The sequence below is a fragment of the Hibiscus syriacus genome, unplaced genomic scaffold, assembly GCF_006381635.1.
Source record: "Hibiscus syriacus cultivar Baekdansim isolate YM2019G1 unplaced genomic scaffold, ASM638163v2 tig00000991_pilon, whole genome shotgun sequence".
NCBI classification, from domain to species: domain Eukaryota; kingdom Viridiplantae; phylum Streptophyta; class Magnoliopsida; order Malvales; family Malvaceae; genus Hibiscus; species Hibiscus syriacus.
The window spans coordinates 1,416,145-1,432,998 of NW_024061840.1; the positions used below are offsets into that span (position 1 = coordinate 1,416,145).

At 32.3% G+C, this 16,854-nt stretch overlaps 1 protein-coding gene and 1 pseudogene across 1 annotated transcript; both read right to left on the reverse strand.

Annotated features, from left to right (window-relative positions):
* Nucleotides 1-8,924: 8,924 nt before the first annotated feature.
* On the reverse strand, nt 8,925-9,765 carry LOC120119421 (NDR1/HIN1-like protein 13). The gene has a single exon (XM_039139235.1). The coding sequence runs from the start codon at nt 9,743-9,745 to the stop codon at nt 8,963-8,965; it is 783 nt and encodes a 260-aa protein (XP_038995166.1). The 5' UTR covers nt 9,746-9,765; the 3' UTR covers nt 8,925-8,962.
* Nucleotides 9,766-12,671: 2,906 nt separating this feature from the next.
* On the reverse strand, nt 12,672-15,520 carry LOC120119430 (annotated as a pseudogene).
* Between the last annotated feature and the right edge of the window lie 1,334 nt (nt 15,521-16,854).

The following is a 16,854-nucleotide window of genomic DNA, read 5'->3' on the forward strand; positions in this document are numbered from 1 at the left end:
CCCATGATGTTCTCATATGATTTCTTAGATCCTTATACTAAATTTCATATCCCTTAAGAATGTAACAAGTTTAGATCACAGTTCTATTTAAACGTATAGATCTTCCTATACAACTTATCTAATATACTCTTATACTTATTTATACATGTTTCCTAGTTATTATACTATCTATTTTATCTCAATTCTCATTAATCATATAGTCCACCACCTCATTACTTATATATATATATATACACTTATAGAGTTCACTATAAGTCTTATGTAATTACTTATAATATATTATATAAGTTTATTATATTCTCTTACATTCAAATATATCATACAAATATATTTCACATAGAATCTATAACATATGCAATAAATGTAACCCATATACTCATATCCAAGTGCTCAATCACATATAACAATCATATTAAGTTTATTTATATTATCTCTTTATTAGCCCATGTACACTTTGGAGAACTAAAGATATGTGAGTTCATTGAGGTTGTGCACTTATCTTGTCACCACAACTCATATAATTCCCACTAGGGGAACTTAGAATTTATCCCAAAGATCACTATGTCCCGAAGGACCACATATCACATATGTCCCGAAAGACCACTCATTAACAACCATATAAATAATACAATGGACCAAATAAGTGTACCAAAGTACCACATATATGTTCCACAGAATTACATATATGTCCCGAAGGACCACGTAGAACCCTCGACTCTTGGCATGCCAACTATACCTCTAGCTCTCATAACATATAACATGGGCATTCTCTTTCATAATATTTCCCATATTCATATAGACATATGGTTCACTTTCACATATCATATATTCTTTTCTTTATGTATCCCATGATTTTTCATACAGCTCATTATCACATTTTCATATAATATATCTTATAATAGATTCTTATATCATCACTTGTATCGTTTATACTCATTCACAATTACACTAATATGTACTCACACATATCATTTAACATATGCAATAATCAATAACACACATGTATCATGCTAAACGTATGCTCATATTAATGAATTCATGCATTATACTATAGGAAATAGACTTATAACAAGTCTTCTTTCCATTACACATCATATAACTAATATGCACTCACCTGGCGTCACTAGTCAATACCGATCTCTTACTTCTTTCTTGCTCAATCTTATCTCATTGATTTATCTACTATTCGCATCCGATCAATATCTACACAATCAAACATAGTATATACATATCAGCATTCCAATTATCACAATTCGATCCTTAATCTCTTAAACCAAAAGAAATACGTAATTTTATTTTCTATTTGGAGTAGTATCGGTACCCTCGGATAGGGTATCGATATTTCCCTAACTATGGTATCAGTACCATGCCTGGGTATCGATACCCATATTGCATTCTGTAATTCTCGTTCAAAGATGGTATCGATATCGTCCTTATGGTATCGGTACCCTTGGTATTGATATTGTTCTTCAGGTATCGATACCTCATGAATGTCTTCCCTATTTTACTCTTGAAGTATCGGTACCTTATGAAGCAGTACCGATATCCATAGCCCAGAAATCATTTTTTTTTACCCGAAAATTCACCCAAACTTACTTAATTCTTCTTATATAACCTCCTCTTAACCCTTAAAACATAACTACACTTATTCTAGTCAACTTATACCACTTTAACTCAACTTAATATCCAATATTCTATATTAAATTTGAAAACCAAGAATCTTACCAATTTATCAACATTTTCTAAATTCGTTTCTAACACTTTGAATTTTTTATTTTGATTGATGACAAGTCAAATTTAACTTCCAGCTTCAACTACTAACTCTTTTCCAAGATTTCACTTATAACCCTCTCATCTTTAATCCTTTCTAACTTAATCATCTTAGAGTTTTAAGTCACCTTAATCATTCCCTAAGCTTTCTTAATCCTCCAAGAATCAAAACAAAGCTTAAAACTCAAGGAATAATCATTTTACCAAAACTCACCTTTTAACTGAGCTCACGGGAATAAGAAGAAATTGAACCCAACTCTCCAGACTTTTCTTTCCCATTTACACGTGGTTATCTCCTTTATAAAGAAATAATAAAAATATTCCTCTGCAAAGACCAATTTACCCTTACCTCATTACATATTTACTAGATAATCCTAAAAATATTCCCAATTAAGTCTATAAACTTTCCAATCTTCCAAAATCAAACTTCAAATTTTCAAAACTTTCATTTTAGTCACTAGTCCTTATTTTGGGATGTTACATGACATCTTAAAGATTGAAACCTTATAAAATAGGAAGCCAACCTGAAACTCACCCATCGATCTTGAAACTTGTAAAAGGGTTATAACTTTAAAAATTTAAGGAGCAATTGATTCTTTCGATATTCATTGAACTTATGTTTTATTATTTCTTGAATGTTGAGCCTAAGAAGGGGCATCGTTTTGTTTCTTTAAAAAACTTTTCAAAAGAGTAAGAACACTTTCAAACAAGATAATTTCCCTAGAATGGTATATTGAAAAAGTCTCTCAGACTTAGAAGCTCAAAATCAGAAACTGGGGCAAAAGAATTGAATGATGAAGGCCAATGTGTTTGGGGCAAATGAAACAATTTGTCACAAGATAGAAGCTCAACAATGATAAAGACTTAGCAAATAGAATGCAATAAGGATTAACAAAATAATAGAATATGAAACACTAAAATAACATCATGCATTTATATTTAAGCATTTGCACAATAAGAGCATACAAATTCATTTTGTATCAAGTTTTGAATGTCTGACATGAATTCAAAAGATCGACAAATATTTCATTTCGTGATCCCAGGCAAAAGGATAGGATTCCAAAAAAGATTCATTCCACAAATTTCACCATTGACAGAAATGGATCTCAACAATGAATTAAAGACCTCCGGGTCACAACCTTTGGGTACCTCAAATACATTTCATTGACATGCAATAATTATTTTGCATATTAATTCCATCACAAAAGGGGATGGATAAACATTTCCTGTGGAATGATTCATAATGAGAAGAACTCGTCTGATGAGGAGAAGAAATTTCTAATGAGAAGAACTTGTTCAACCTTGACTCACCCATCGTAGAATGAGGTGGACCAATATTTACTGTGGAAGGGTTCATAATGAAAAGAACTCGTCCGATGAGGGAGAAGAAGTCCCTAATGAGAAGAACTTGTTCAACCTTGAATCGTCTATCATAGAAGAAGATGGACCAAAATTTCTAACAAAACGGTTTATAATGAGACGAGCTCATCCAATGAATGAGATAAAGTTCCTAATAAGAAGAACTTGTTCCACCTTGGTTCGATTCCATCATAGATGAAGGAGGATCAATATTTCTATTAGAGAGTTCATAATGAGAATAATTCATCCAATGAGGGAGAAGAAGTTTATAATGAGAATAACTTGTTTAAATCTCAGCTCATCTGTCATATAAGGAGTTCGATCAGCGTCACCTTTACTCGATTCCATCACAGAATGATATGGATCAACATTCCCAAAAAAGAGTTCATAATGAGAAGAGGTCATCCAATGAGAGTGAAGATTTCATAATAAGAAGAACTTGTAGTTCAATAATTTTAGCAGTTCAAGCTGGATAAAAAACGGTGTTTTAGATCTTTGCTCCAGTCCCGTTTCACAATAATGAGCAAACAGGGGCAATTTTAATCACCATTTATTAATCTACCCACATTATTATTATTATAAATAAAAATAATATTATTAAATATTATTTACATTTACAAATCAAACTCATTTTTATTGGGCCCAAAGCTAAAACCCAACAAAACCATTAGCCAATTAAGCTCAAACCCTATCCCTCTATGGTTAACTCTAACCCTAATTTTAAGGTTAACCACTATCTATCTTTGATTGCAGCATCCGCCATCGACCAAGTTCATCCCACGTCCAGCCACATCGATTGTTTCCGTCGTCAAGCCTAGATAAACCAAATCTCATTAGAGATTTCAACAAAACTTCGAAAAAACTGGGCCATTAAAAATCTATTCTCTCACATTCAAGGGGAATATGAATGTCAGAACAAGTAGAAATTATGTTGTTGTTGTTATTATTATTATTATTATTATTATTATTATTATTATTATTTACTTTTATAATATATCAGAAAGTGGATATTAAAGCACCACTGAAAAATGTAAAAAATTATCTACTTCTTCCCCATTTTCAGAAAGCAATAAAAAACCAGAAAATATTTAAAGGTTTATTCTGTTTCCTTTAGCAATTTTTTTGTTTTACATTCGAATCAAAAAATAAAAAAGGGGTAGAATAGCTTACCTGAGGGGAGAGAACGTCTCATTGGAGCTCGTTTCACCAAGATTCTAATGGTCTCTAGGACCTTGCATATTAGTTTCTGGCCTAGATATGGGTATTAAGTCGTAGATCGTGAGGTTTTGAGTGGTTTGAGGTCGCTCAACTGTCGACGGTTACCGGAGTTTGAAGAAGCCGAAAGGTCGAGTCCTTTTTGAATTATTTGAGGGTTATTTATAGTGTCTCATTCGTCAGGTTTGGTGTTAGGAGGTTAGATCATATTTTAAAAGATTATTTTGGGTGTTAGGGTTTGTCCAACCACCACTCATGGTTGCTAGCGGTGTTGTCTTGACAAGGCTTCGGTTCTTGATTGAGTAGAGGGAAATGAGAGAGTTGAGAGAGTTGAGAGAGTTTTAGTTTTATTTTTTAGGTTATTAGGTTAAAAAAGAAAAAAAGAAAAAAGAAAGTGTCTTTTATACTAAAAGGTTAGGGGTGAATAACGTATTAGTCCTCAAACTTTTATCGTGTTTTTGCACTTTAGTCCTGGTTTTGTTTTTTATTTTAGTTTCGAAACTATTGTCCTCATTTTGTGATTTTTTTTCTATTTTGGTTGAGATATATAATTGGTAGAATTGCATTGTGATCCCTTTAACTCTTTCGTATTTTTGCATTTTGGTCACCTCTAGTGACTGTTTTGATTTTATTTTAATCTTGTTGGTCTGATTTTTTAATTTTCATATTTCATTTATTAGTGAATTTAGGCTTATAAAAATGGGACAATCATGCTTTAACCCCTCTTATTTTAGCATGTATTTACGTTAAGTCACTGACTTAATTCTAATTTTTTATGCTTAATTTTGATTGGTTTTAATTTGGTCACTATGTTGATTAGTATGTTTTATTAAGATACGGTCCCTAGACTATTCAGTTTGTTTTAGTTTAGTCCTTAATTAATTTGTTGTTAAATTAACCCTAATATTAATTTCATGTTATAAATTTATTTGGTAATTTGTAAATAAATAGTTAATCTTTAAAATCAATTTTGTATAGTTTTAGCATTTTTTTTATTTTTTAAATGCTTGTTTGTTTATGTTTCTAAGGATTAATCTCTAAGCTCAGGTTGCTTAGTTTAGTTATCAATTAGAGCCTTAGATTTTTATATTTAAACCTTAGATTTAGATTTCTCACACTTAGACTATAATTTAGGGAATAATTTGATTTAGCTCTCGCATTTAGATGCCTGAGGGCTCATTTCAATTATTTGATTCAATAAAAAGGATAATTAATTAGGGTTAATAATTAGAGCCTTAACCTTTGACTTTTCACACTTTAGTCTTTGAGCTTTTAATTAGACATTCTTTTAACATAATTAATTAGAGCTTCCACTTTAGGTTAGATTTCAATCTAGTCCTTTAATTTATGGAGTAATCTAAGTTGACCCTCGCCTAAATGCCCAAGGGACCATCTCGATTATTCAATTCAATAATTTGTTAAAATCATCTAGGATTAATATTAGAGACCTCACTTTAGGATTAGTCCTTAGGTTCTCTAATTTTCATAAATTGACACCTTAAATTAAGAAATCCTTAATAAACTCACTTAGTATAATTAGGTTCTTAAACCTGATGATTGATTGCATTTCTCTTTCAAACATAAGATAATGTTGACTTATTAAGGAATTAATGGTATAATTCCCGCAATCATGCTTTGGGTGACTACTAGTAATTCCCGAAGTAGATCAACATCCTTTTAAAAACACATTCATTTTTTAAATCTTGAGGAAATATCTGGTTATTGAGCACAATAATTGATCTCCCACATTCATGCTAGGGTGAAGTTTATTGGATTTAATAAACGAGCACCCTCTTCAATCTTGCATCCATAATGATTTTTAAATTAAATAAAACTTCGAACTCCAAATTTCCAAATTCTAAAATATAGGGTAATCGACTAGGTACCAATTTCTAGGCGTTGTGGGGTGCTAATCATTCCCCATGCGTAACTGACTCTCGAACTTGATCTCTGGTTTTCACAGTCCCAAACTTGGTATTTTTTAATGAAATAAAATGTTTAATTAAAATTACTCGATTTTTCATGTTCCAATCGCATCCTAAAATGATTAGTGGCGAGTTCCAACATTTCATAAAACTTTTTCAAATAAAACTTCTAAATCATACTAGTTTTTTCCCACTCGGACGAAAAATTGTGCCGACAAATTGAAAATTTTGATCGATTCTCCATTGTTTGGAATGATTAAAAGGTTGGTGGTATGCTGTGAGGCCCTGAAGACACTTGTGTATTTTACTTGGTTGACGAAGATGTTTAATTACCTAAATTTCTGAGCCTATTCGATATGAGCCAGCTCAATCATAAAAAGTATTTTAACAAGTAAAAATTATACATAAATATAGAAAATAACAAATTATCTAAAACTAATTTCGGTATAAATGTGAGTATTAAGTCTTTTGATATTATAATTTCAAAAGAAAATATATAATTTGTACGTTGAATTTCAATTCATTTACAGCTAGGAGTGAGCATTCGATCAGTTTAGTTAAAAAAATTTAAAGTTATTCGAGTTATCGAGTCGTATTTTAAACTCGAAATTAACTTATTTTTTCCTAGTCAAGTCAAGTTTAAGAAATTCGATTCGAGTTATTTGAGTGTTTATACAAATTTAATTATAATTATTTAAACTATTATAGTACGAATTTACTCCAAATTTTCAACTTTATCTAACCACACACTCTCTTGTGTATATATAGGCGCAGAATCCGCTTACACTATTTAAAATAATAAGTTTTACATTAATTTATAACTATTAGATTTAAATAAATAAATGGCTTAAATTAAAATTTGCAACTCATAAATATATAGTTTTTAACTCACAACAAAACAATCTTTTTTTCTTCAATCCCAAATCTCAAACCCTAAAATCTTAGACCCTAAAACTCTTACCTAAACTCAAATCTTAAATCCCAAATCTTAAATCTTAAACCTTAAAGTTTAAATACTAAATCCTAATCTTCAAAAGAAAAAAATTATTTATTGTGAGTTAAAGAAATATTTATTTATGAATTATAAATTTTAATTAAATCTAAGTTTTTTATTTATTTAAATTTAATGGCTATAAATTGGTGCAAAACTCTTTTAGTTTTACGCCTTTTTAGGATCATTAGCTTGAAGAAAATCAAAGGGTGGGATTACAGTAGAAATAAGAATATATTCATTGTGGGGAGCAAATAGTTAATCTTATCCTTTGATTTCCCTCAAATCAACAATCATAAAAAGGTGTAAATCTTTTATATTTACACTAGGTGTAAGTGGATCCTAACCATGTGTGCGTTATCCACTTACATTGTGTTTAGTTTTACACCTTTTTAGAATCGTTGAATTGAGAGAAATTAAATATTGAGATAATTATTTATTTTTTTAGTGAATATCTTCTCATTTTCTAATGTTAATCTTAGCCTTTAATTTTTCTCATCCAATGGTCCTAAAAAGGTATAAAACTAAAAGAGTTTTACACAGTGTAATTAGCTAGGATCCAATTACATAGTGTAAAAATAAAAAGTTTTACACCTTTTTAGGATCATTAGATGAGAGAAAATCAATGGCTGAGATTAACATAACAAAATGAGAACCAACGAATGTCTTCTCATTTCGTATTGTTAATCTCAGCCTTTGATTTCCCTTCATCCAACAATCCAAAAAAGGTGTAAAACTAACAATTTTACATTAAGTATAAGTGGATGCTAACCCTATATATATTCATATTCTTTTTTACATTACGACATTAATATATCACATGTAATCTAAAATTATGAAATATATTTATAAATTATATTTCAAAAAAATTTATTTTGAGGATAAAAAAATTAATGGGAGTATAAATGAGTCAAAGTATTTATTGAAGAAAGAATTTGTAAACAATTGTAGTTAAAAGACTAAATTGAGTCAAATGCAAATTTAAAGGACTAAATTAAAAAAGAGATTATATTTTTAGTAGAAAAATAACAATAAAAGTTACATAGGTATTCTATAGTGGTATGGGAGTATGTGATTTAAATTTGGTAAAACGTAATTAAAATAAAGGATGATTTGAAGAAATATGGAAATCATACAAAATTGAGGGACTAAATTTAAAAGAATAGAATTTTTATCAAAAAATGGGATTGAAACTACATATGTATTCCACGATGGTTTAGGAGCATGTGGTCCAAACAAATTTAACTTAAAATGGAGGAACTAAAGGAATAGGAAATCGAGGACCAAATCTTAAATTTGTTAAAATAATCATCCCAATTTTAGGTTTTTCAAGTTATACGAAATTTTAAAATTTAAACTCGATTTGAAATCCGAATTGATAATTCGAGTTAACTCGGATAACTCAAAATAATAAAAAAATTGATTTTTCGAGTCGAATCAAGTTTTGTTCTCCCTATTTACCGCCCTAAATTCATTCTATCAAAAAAATATTAAAAAAATTAAATTAACAATATCATGTAAGATCATTATTTAAGTGTCCATTTGTAGAATATCCACCATGTATAAACATAACTATGATATAATTGAAAAAACAAAACATAAATATGATAAGTATATTATATAATATATAGAGATAAAAGAATTCTAACAAAAAAAGAACAAAATTATCCCTGAAATCAAACACCCAACTATAATCCAAACATTACCAAAGATCAACTCCATAATCACAATCCTTTGATACAATCTTGGACGCCGCCGTTAACTTGTCGACCGTTAACTTGCACGTCACTTTAACAGTAATTTTCCATGTCTTAATGGATTCAACTTTAATCTTAACCGGCGCCCTCAGCTTCAAAGTAAACGGCACCGTTCCCTGCTTCTGACCATTGGAAAGGGACCTAAGCGTGGCGTTGGTTAGTTCGATACGGGAGCCTTTTAATGCAGTTTTGAACAATGTTACGTTATTGGTCGGCTGGTAAAAAGCCGGCAAGGCGCCGTTACAGAGGTTAACGCCTTCGTAGTAGATTTTAACGGAGCTGCCTTTCTCGTAGTAAATGCCGATTTTGTCGTTGGGATTGTGTGCTCGGACGGTGACGTCGAATTCTGGATTGAGCGGAGACGGTGATGTCAGGTTGAATCCCTTGATGGCCACGTTATCAACGGAGTAGTTCGGAGCTTCGGGCTTGAAAACGAAATAGATCACGGCGGCAGCAATGGCGGCGGCGAGGAGGAGAGAGAGGATCGTGGTCAAGAAGCAGCAACAGCAGCGGAAACAGGTGCCGCGGCTGGACTTACGTTTGGAAAGATGAGCGTAACGGCGGGCGTTCTCCGGAGGAGGGACGCGGTAGACTTGGTCCTTGGGGATTTGGATGACGTAAGTTCCGGGTTGTGGAATAGGCTTATCCTCCATAGTCGGTGCAGGTTTTGGAGACGGACGTTCATCGGAGGATGGTGGTGAACCGCGGGGGTGGACTCTTTCGGCCATCGTGCTGTCTGCTGTGCGTTTTTGAGAGAGCTTTGTTGAAGAATCAAAGACAATATTTTGGACTATGATAATGAGCTGGGTATTTATTGAGCTCAAAGAGCGTAGTGTGTTTCCTCACCTTCTTGGCAGCTTGCGTTTATCTTCTTTTGGTTGGTTTCCGCGTGGGATTGGAATGTAAGACAGTTGGCACTGCTCCCTGTCCTTTTCTCTTCCATTTCATTAGGTTTATTTTACTTGGTGTCTAAGATCACAGTAGAAGCGCGTTGGCAGTCAACTCGCCAATCGCCACTTTGTACACACCTGTTTCTATTTTTTCTTACGCATGTGGAGAAAAATCAGAAAATAGAATCCATAATTAAATGCGAAATTAATGATGGGATTTACATTTGGTCCTTCCTTTTATAGTTGGGCAAGGCAGGCTACCCGTTTTGTAAAGAAAATTTCAAAGCTAAGGAGCCATTGGCAACCACCAGCCAAATAGCCCCCCCAAACCTTTTTCAATACCTGAAACAGCCTGAGACGGGTTCTTCCACATCCGCCACGTTTCCCCTCCTTTTCCTGTTGGCTACTTCTAGGGTATGAATCAACATTTGATCCACTCGACTAAACAAATTTAAGTTTAATAATTTAATTTTATTCAAGTTTCTAAGATTTAAGTTGAATTATACGAATTTTTATTTAAATTTAATAATAAATATTTACAATATTTTGATACTGATGAATTCTAAATTAAATGACTTTCTATAACCATATACACAACAACAATAAAACCCTATTCTCATATATAATGGGATAAGGGGATGTACGATAATAAGCTGGGCCTAAAGGCAAGGCTGGCCCTATAACCATATATGATATACATATATATTTCTTTATATTTTTATACGCAATATACATATATCATGCAAAGTGGAGGGACTCGACTTAAATTTTACTTGATTTTTTTCAAGTCAAATTAAGTTTATAAAATTTTGAGTCATGCTTTTTTAGCATCGAGTCAAGTTGAGTTTTACTCACCACTATTCTATTACGGTAACAACCTTTAATTTAAGGTAAATAAAATAATATTATAATTTTATTTAAAATGTATGTATTATTATAATATTTCTAACATTTTTAAGTGTATATTTAAAGTATTATCAATTTATATGTATATATACATAGATTAATATAACTAAAAGTACATAAAACAGTTATATAGTATAACTTTATCAACTATCTTCCCTAAATTTAAAATGTGACATTTCAATAATCAAATGTTTAATTAAAACAGGGTAAAGTATATAAATAGTCTCCGAACTTTTAGGATGCTTACATTTTGGTTATCTAATTTTTGAAACTTGCAATATAGTTTTAGTTTGTTTTCATTTCGGTCCCTGCCATTATCTCCCGTTAGTTTTTGTTGACGTGGGACTTAACCCCGTTAACTTTCTGATGTGGCATCTTCTTATTCTTCTTCTTCTCACATACTCTCTCAATGAAATCTCATATCCAAAACCTTTTCATTTCTTGAATTCTTTCTCTCTCTCTCTCTCTATTTTCCCAAGAAAAATTAGCTTCTCTCTCTATTTTATCGGGAAAAAGAATCAAAGAGATTATTTTACCCTAAATATAAACTACAACTAAATAATCTCTTTGATTCTTTTCCCGAGAAAGTAGAGAGAGAAGCTTAATTTTCTTGGGAAAATAGAGAGAGAGAATTCAAGAAATAATAAGGTTTTAGATATGAGATTTCATTGAGAGAGTGTGTGAGGAGGAGAAGAAGAAGAAGAAAGAAGGAAGATGAAGAAGAGAAAGAAGAAGAAACAACCACGTCAGTAAAAAGTAACGGGAGGTAACGAAAGAGACCAAAATGAAAACGAACTAAAAGTTTGATACTATATTGCAAGTTATAAAGTTGGATGATCAAAATGCAACGCCCTAAAAGTTCGGGGACTATTTATACTTTACCCTTAAAAAAATAAAATCATTAATAATTCTTGAGATAGAATATAAAAGTAAGCTACCTTTCTCCTAAAAAAAGGTTTTAAAAGTAGAAAAATGATAGAACACTTTCATGGATGATAAGTGGTTTATATCACGAGAATATACGTATTGAACTCGTAACAATTTGCATTACATAGTTTTATTTACCGACTATCTTTTTCTGATTGTTTAAGAAAGTAATGCGGTCGACTTTTGGATGAGTATATTTTTTAGTTACATTATTTTAATTGTTTAAGGAGGTGTGATTAGTGGAAATGAGAATTGGTAGAGAAAGATTGTATCAATATGGCTAAGGAGATGTATGTATTATCGAGGAAAGATGTTTTCATCTTAAAATCTGAATTTTTTATATTATTGTTTATTTTACTAAAGTGTTCAGACTAAAATTTTATTTGTATCATCCTATTTGGATTTTTATTAATACATATGTGTCCAAAAATATATTTTTGGATCCGACATTGAAAAACATGAATAGATGGATAACATATTATATATTTTATTACATCAGGAAAAAAAGGGAGCTTAAAAAAATCAGAAGTAGCTCACGGAGGTCTCGTAACACACATGATTCCCTAAAAAATGTCAAACCTAATAAGTAATAATTTATTACTATTATCATATCTGTTAGATTCATTTCTCATAAATATTATTTCATTTTGAATTTATATATTTTTCGATCCCTTTTTGGCCAACTGAAGCTAAATCAGGTTATGTAATACCAAATTTAAATGTATGAATTTTTTGTAAGGAATTTTGCACATAAAGCAAGAAATGTTTTAAACGTAAAAAAAATAAAAATGAAAGCATCACACCAGATGAGAAGATGCAGGTTCCATTATTCATGAAAGTGAGATGGTGATGATGATGGTCAATTAAGGCATCGTCATCGTCATCTTATTCTTCCCATCAACAATTGTGGGTGTAAAGCTCACATGGGGGATGGCCAATAACAGGATGTCATTCCATAATCCATATCCACTACGTACCCAACAAAACACTCGTAATCAGATTCCTACACATGATAGTGGTAGAAACTGGTTCCAAGAAGAAGACAAAAGGCGTAAATCAAGGTAAAAACACACATACAAAGACAATAAACCTAACTTATTTATAAGACAGTGACATCCTATGTTTCTAGCTACTATACTTGCTAAACTTCTAAGGCTACACGCAAGGCGGAAAAATACAATACCACAGTAAAATAGAAAAGTTTCAGCTAGTGCATGTTTTCGCTAGGTCGTCTTACTGGAACCAGATTGAAGCATCCTGCTTTGCCATGGTGGTGCCCGTCCCGATTGCTTGGAGATCTTCCTTGTAATCGAAACAAGAGAGATCAAATGGAGACCCAAAGACCGATGAGAAGTTATAGTTATTCTGGTTGGTCTCGAACGGAGAATTAAAGCCCTTGAACCGGTTAAATTGACCTACTTGCGGAACCATCTGATGATTGTTGAGAATGCCGGATTCCTCAAAGTTTCCTTCCACCTTGGCTCCTTGAATGTGAAAGTATTCATCCTGTTGCTGTTGGATTTTCATTTGAAAAATATTTTGACCATCTGAAACTGGATTGTTATTTGGATTCATGTTCTTGTTGTCTTGAATGTTGTTATCGTATATCGACATGAGTTCATGGATTGATTTCTTCCCATCTTCTGGAACTCCAAGCCCTGAAAGATCAAATGTCGGAACGGAAGTAACCGCAGGGGCGATTGGGTTGGATTGAGCAAATGCTTGAGGTAAAATCACTGGTTTCACTTCGTTAACATTAAAATTCGAACCACCAAACAGTGCAGAGGAGTTCTGATACGGACAAGTTAATTGATGATTATCCCTGGCAGTCCTGTCATTAAAACCCAATCGAATTTCACTGTAGGGACATTGGAGGAACTCGCAAGTGTAGATCTTGTGTTCCACCACCATGTTTAAATCATTGCACGGTTTCCTCTTTCGCATAAAATCTGAATTATTGACTTCTCCCTTGATAGTATAAGGTGGTTGTTGGACAGCCCTCATTCGATCCACCCCAAATTCAGATGAATTAAGATTCCCAGGTTTGAATTCCTGCACATCGAAGTTTGGCTCCTCTTCATCCCTTCAGCATCATACTTGCTGCAGTCGTTTATAACCAAAGACCCACTTCCTCCACCCGATGATAAAGGTGGACAGGACTCAGGGTAAAGCTCTCGAGCCAAGGCCTCCTCCTGGTTAATGATGGCAAGCCAAGTTGCACTTTCCTTTGCTGTCATCTTGTCCTGCAAACACTTTGACTGCCTCACAAGCTTGCGAATCTTGGCTATATCTGGAGACATATGCTTGATTACGGCGGTGAGAACTCCAACTTTCCAAGCCTTCTTTAGGTCATGAGGTTTCTTATAAGGAGGGCCTTGATCTTTGGGCAATCCAAGATGCGGCCACCATTCCTCGTTTCCAGTAGGCCACCACGGTGGGTGAATACCTTTCTCTAAAGGATATCGCCTCTGAGGAGGATTGCAATGCTGCATCAGCGCTGACAAAAGAGAACCGAGTGTTGTATCTTGAAGCTCTTGCAAGGTGTACGGTGTCGGACCAATCGAGTTACACCCATCATTGTTGCCGGGAATCGAATTATCAGCCTGGTACATGGAAATAGCAGCAGGGCCATTACGATCAAACCTGACTTTATCTTTCCACCATTCCCGAAGATTATCAGATGCCCCGGTCACCGGCTTTCCTTTCTCCGGAATTATCCCATATACGAAACCTTGAGCCTTGCACACTTCCATCATCTTCAACATGTACTTCAATATCCCATCTTGCGCCCTCGACATCTTCTTTTTCCTTGCCTGTTCTTGAGACTGTCTCTGTTTCGCAGCATCGACCACCCCTTCCTTGCTTTTGTTCTGTTCTTTAAGCGTTTGAGACGCATCTTGTCCCTCCACATCCTCTCTCCAGTTCATCCTCGTCAATTTCCTCATCACTATAATCATCTTCCACCGCGGCATCCGGTTCAGTATGTGAAGCCACCATGGCCGCCGCCGCAACCGCCACATCTTTTTCTCCAAAGGGAGCACTGAAAAAATCCATATCCCCACAAATTCCCATATCATCGAACACCATCATTATTCCAGGATAGAACCCAAATCACTTCAAAGATTTCTTTGTTAACCTGAATTAATAATAATTTGGTTAATGAAAACTCAGCTGATACACTTCAGATCTCCACGCAATTATTATCATTTTTTTATTTTTTTAAACATCAGATAAAATCAAGACCTCGATTTTATCAATCAATAATCAAAAACCCAGATCGAGCACAATTAAACAATTAAAAACTCAACTGTATAAAGCAAACAAAAAAAAGTATCTTTATCAACCACAGATAAAAACCCAACACAGAAAAATATCAGAAGAACAAAAGTATAAGGATTAATGATCAAAACCCATATCAGAAAAAAAAAAGCAGTAGAACATATAGATCCACTCAACCATATCTAAAAACAAGACTTACCTGGAATAACCCAGATTTTCGCTAATTCCACAAAGCTGAAAGAAGTGAACTCCGAAACACTAGAAGGTTTTCCAAAAAAAGAGAGGAATATGATCCCTTCAGTTATACATATTGGAACTTTTTCTACTGCTATTGAATAGAGGGTGGTGGCTACTTGTCTTTCCTGTTGGCGACTGCGAAAGGATATATAGGATGGAAAGAAAAAGAAAGAAAGTGGGAGAAATTATTGAGGATTTTTAATATAAAAATCAAAACATCATGAAGTTGAGAGCACAAAGACTTTGGATTAAATAGCAAGGAGGAAGAAAAAGAATTTAAAGTATCAATTTTATTATTTTCGAAGAAAAGTAAACAGACGTCGGGTTTATCCAGTCCGATTGCTTCTTCAGACAAAAAAGTATACGTTTTTCGTAGAGAAATTGTTTTTATTAATATATATAAAAAGGCCGAATTTCTTTTTTGATCCCTCTACCTTTAAAATCACATTAGTTTATCTAAATTAGGCGTATGTGGAAGAGGCCAAGCAAGCCGCTGACCCCTCTCTTTGTATTTTCTTTGATATATTTTTTTTAACATTTTTAATGCATAAAATAGTAAAAAAGTTATTTTTAACTTTAGAATTTATAATTCGATCTTTTTTATATCAGTTTTTTCCAATTTGAAATTCTTATGTTCTCTTAATTTAAATGGTTAAAACTATGGACTAGGATGTACTGGGTAAGGTTGGATTTTTAGTCTATCCGATTCTATTTGAAAATATGTATCCTTTGTCTAAATTCATTCTAATTCTAAAATTATATATTTTTCATCCGACTAAATCCAAAAATATATATCCTTCACCCTACTCCGTTTAAAATAAGGACTTAATTTAAATAATAATAATTTTTTAAAGGAAATTACATTATTATTGATGGGTTAGATCAAGTTAGAGTTTTTTTACCTTCCACCCGAACCCGACCTGATCCTGGATTTTTTTTAAATTGACCTTATAAAATTGGTTCCAATTAGAACTTATTAATTTCGGATTAACCATTCCTAATTAAAACTAAATTATTTATATTAAGATAGTGGCATATTTTTCTTAAAATATTCCATCCAACTCGTCATGGAAACATAAGATTTTTCATTATAAGAAGAGTTTTAAAAAAACATATATATATATATATATATATATATATATATACCATTTCTATTATATTTATTATTAAATTTAAAACATATAAGAATTGCATATAGATTACACCAAGTAACCTCAACAGTAATAGAAAATATTATTATCTATAAAAAAAATCAGATTTGAGTAACTACGTCTACGAGATATATGTGTTGTTAATAGTTAATTTTTTTAACATATATTATTTTATAATCACTTAAATTATTTAGAAAAGAATTTCATGTAATTTCAAAGAAAATTGTCTGACATAAAAGCTACGTTACATAAGACTATTTATTTTAGAATTTAGAGATCTTATGTAAAATTTAAGTTTTAGGAAATGAATTTTAAAGTTTCTGAATTAAAGTTTTAAAACTAAAATAATAATTCTATGAACTTGTGGATACCAAATCACTATTGAAGGTTTGAGTTTTTAATTATTTGATTTATTTACTGATAATAATAAGTTAAATATAATGATGA

What these genes read in the sequence shown, in the direction of transcription:
- LOC120119421 (XM_039139235.1), bottom strand. Translation starts at nt 9,745, where the DNA reads ATGGCCGAAAGAGTCCACCCCCGCGGTTCACCACCATCCTCCGATGAA.